Source organism: Nematolebias whitei, chromosome 17 (assembly GCF_014905685.2).
Source record: "Nematolebias whitei isolate Nwh7 chromosome 17, NemWhi1, whole genome shotgun sequence".
NCBI lineage: Eukaryota > Metazoa > Chordata > Actinopteri > Cyprinodontiformes > Rivulidae > Nematolebias > Nematolebias whitei.
In genome coordinates, this window is record NC_056514.1 from 2,817,913 (window position 1) to 2,820,467 (window position 2,555).

Here is a 2,555-nt window from a genome sequence, read left to right on the forward strand (position 1 = left end):
ATATATACAAACCATAAAATATATCCAAAGCAAGAAAAGTATGAGGTTAAAATAACAACACTGAAGTTGTTTTTACTTTACTTATTATTTATTTCATTTTCAGAAATTTACAGTTCATGCAATGACAGTCAAATTTAAGACTTATGCTTGGGAGAAATAGTCTGCAGCAGATTTCTTGTGTTATCACTTAATTTTAAATTCATAAAAATGAAAAACAATCTGAAAACAAAACAAAAAAACATTGGTGAATGCTCTGGTCTGGTCTAAGCAAAGCAAAAAAAGAAAAAAACAGGTCTGAAAGAGAGGATGCACTGGTCCAACAACGTTACAATGTAAGGCCAGTAAACCACCTTTGAGTTTAAAACTTGTTTTTAGCGTCGTCGTAAATGAAGCATTATCGATCTGTTGTAAATTAAATTAATAAAAATGCCCCACTAACAAAGCCTTTGAATCTTTTAGGTTTTTCAAAGTTCTGCAGTCATATGCTTTTATCAATGACCTGCCTCCAGTGCACACAGTCAGCTGAGGTCACACCAAACCAAAACATTACGACTACCTCCAGTTACAGCATTAAGTAACAGAAAGCACGAGCCAACAGATATGCAACATCTTAGTGAAAAACAAAACAATCAGATAGTTGAAGCCACTGCGACTCATCTCCTGCTGAATGAAAGATGTTAAAAGAACGACGTGTCTGAAGAAAAGGCCCCGGCCAGTCTGAACTCATCCTTCATGAGCACACAGAAGAGCCTCTGGGGCAGAGCCTTGGAGTACGGCGCTGGTCGGGGAACACACGTCCGCAGCAGAATTTCTCGGCCCGCCGGAGGTGGGAAGTCTGGGACTTTTCTACTTTCACCAGTCGACTTCCTGTCAGGCTCCAAATCTTCATCCAGAGGGGACAGAAGAGCCACCTGAGGATCAAAACCAAGTCCAATGTGTCAAACTAAAAACAGGAGAGGAAGATTTCTGTCTGCAGTTTGAAAATGAGCAGAAAGTGAATTTGATTTTAAAAAGGTAAATCTGGAACTCCTTCACATCACCATGAAAAGAAGTGAACTCTTTAATGGTTTTAGTTCGTCAGCTGCTGTTTTACCCCGTCTTCAATTTTGTCTCCAGCAAGTTAATTGAACTGTTCATATTCAGAATGAGTGATCCCAGCATAAACTGCTTGTGTTGATTAAAATCAAATCAAAGGATAAATAAAAGCTACATTCAAAGCCCTTCCACTCATGTTGACTACAGTACCACATGTTTACATACACAGAGCCACATTTTTATAATCATAAAATCATTCAACTCTGATCTATACCATAAAATAAATTGTGGTCAGACCTGAAAATGGGGCCTACAAACCTGACTCGAGTCGACCAGTTCTGTCAGGAGGAAAGGGACAAAAATACAACAAACCATTGGGAGAAGCTTGAGGAAGAAAACCCAAAATGACCCGAGTCGGACAGTTTACAGGTAAAGATACCAAATACTAAAAATATGAATGAAAACTTGTGACTTTAATGAATATAATCAAAACTTCTCACAGCATTTGGAAATTTAACACATAGAAACTATCAAAATTTGTTCTTGTGAGCAACTCCAGAAAAATTTCAGGGTTTTAAAGTATACAATTAATAATTGGTACAATGCAAAGGTCAAAGTAAAAGTTTACAAGACAGTGGTGAGACCAGCTCTGTTGTATGGTCTGGAGACAGAGACATGGACAAAAAGACAGGAGACAGAACTGGAAGTGGCAGACATGAATATGTTGAGGTTCTTCCTAGGAGTGACAAGGATGTTTAAGGATGGTGCCCTCTGGTGGCTGGTTCCCATTCTTACACTCCCTGGTTTCTCTGCTAATTGTCTCGTCTCCACCTTCGTGTCCTGCCAGGTGTGTGTGATTGTTAGTCTGTGTGTGCATGTATACAAGTCTGTGTCTTTGTAAAACAAATCTTGACAGTATGCTCAGAACACGAAAAGAACCCAGTGGGCAGTTGATTAGAACCCATCACGGGGTTTAAGGAGCTGCTTGGACCGCCCGGTGGGAGAGAGAAGCAGAGCGCGCTCAGGAGGAAGCTACCGTTGGGGCGGGTTCCAGACCGAACCCATCTGGAGACGGATGCACTGCTATGACTGACCATAGTGGACAAAAGAAGGACGAACAGACCCACGCGTGATCATATGACCTTATGGGCGGCTGTGGCTGAGTGGTTAAAGCAGTCATCCCCCAATGCGAGAGCTGGGGGTTCGAATCCACCAGCAGTCACAATCCGAAGTGTCCCTGGGCAAGACACTGAACCCCTCGTTGCCTCTGATGTGTGTCCCATCAGTGTATGAATGTGATAAATCACTGATTAATCTCTTTAGAATGATTTGTTCAATTATCTTTGTAGAGATCTAGTATAGAGCTGTATGAATGGGTAAATGAGGCACAGATTGTTGTGTAAAGAGCTTTGAGTATCTTGATTAGATAGAAAGGTGCTGTATAAGTACAGTCCATTTACCATTTACCATATGACACACACGCGCGATCATATGACACACGCACGCGATCATATGACACA

At 41.0% G+C, this 2,555-nt stretch overlaps 1 protein-coding gene across 1 annotated transcript in view; it reads right to left on the bottom strand.

Moving 5' to 3' along the window:
- Positions 1-83: 83 nt before the first annotated feature.
- rab3gap1 (RAB3 GTPase activating protein subunit 1) overlaps positions 84-2,555 on the bottom strand; it is a gene marked incomplete in the record, with an annotated part of 141,990 nt that continues 139,518 nt past the window's right edge. Inside the window, 1 exon segment of the mRNA XM_037691724.1 lies at positions 84-911. Coding sequence (XP_037547652.1) covers positions 678-911 — 234 coding nt within the window.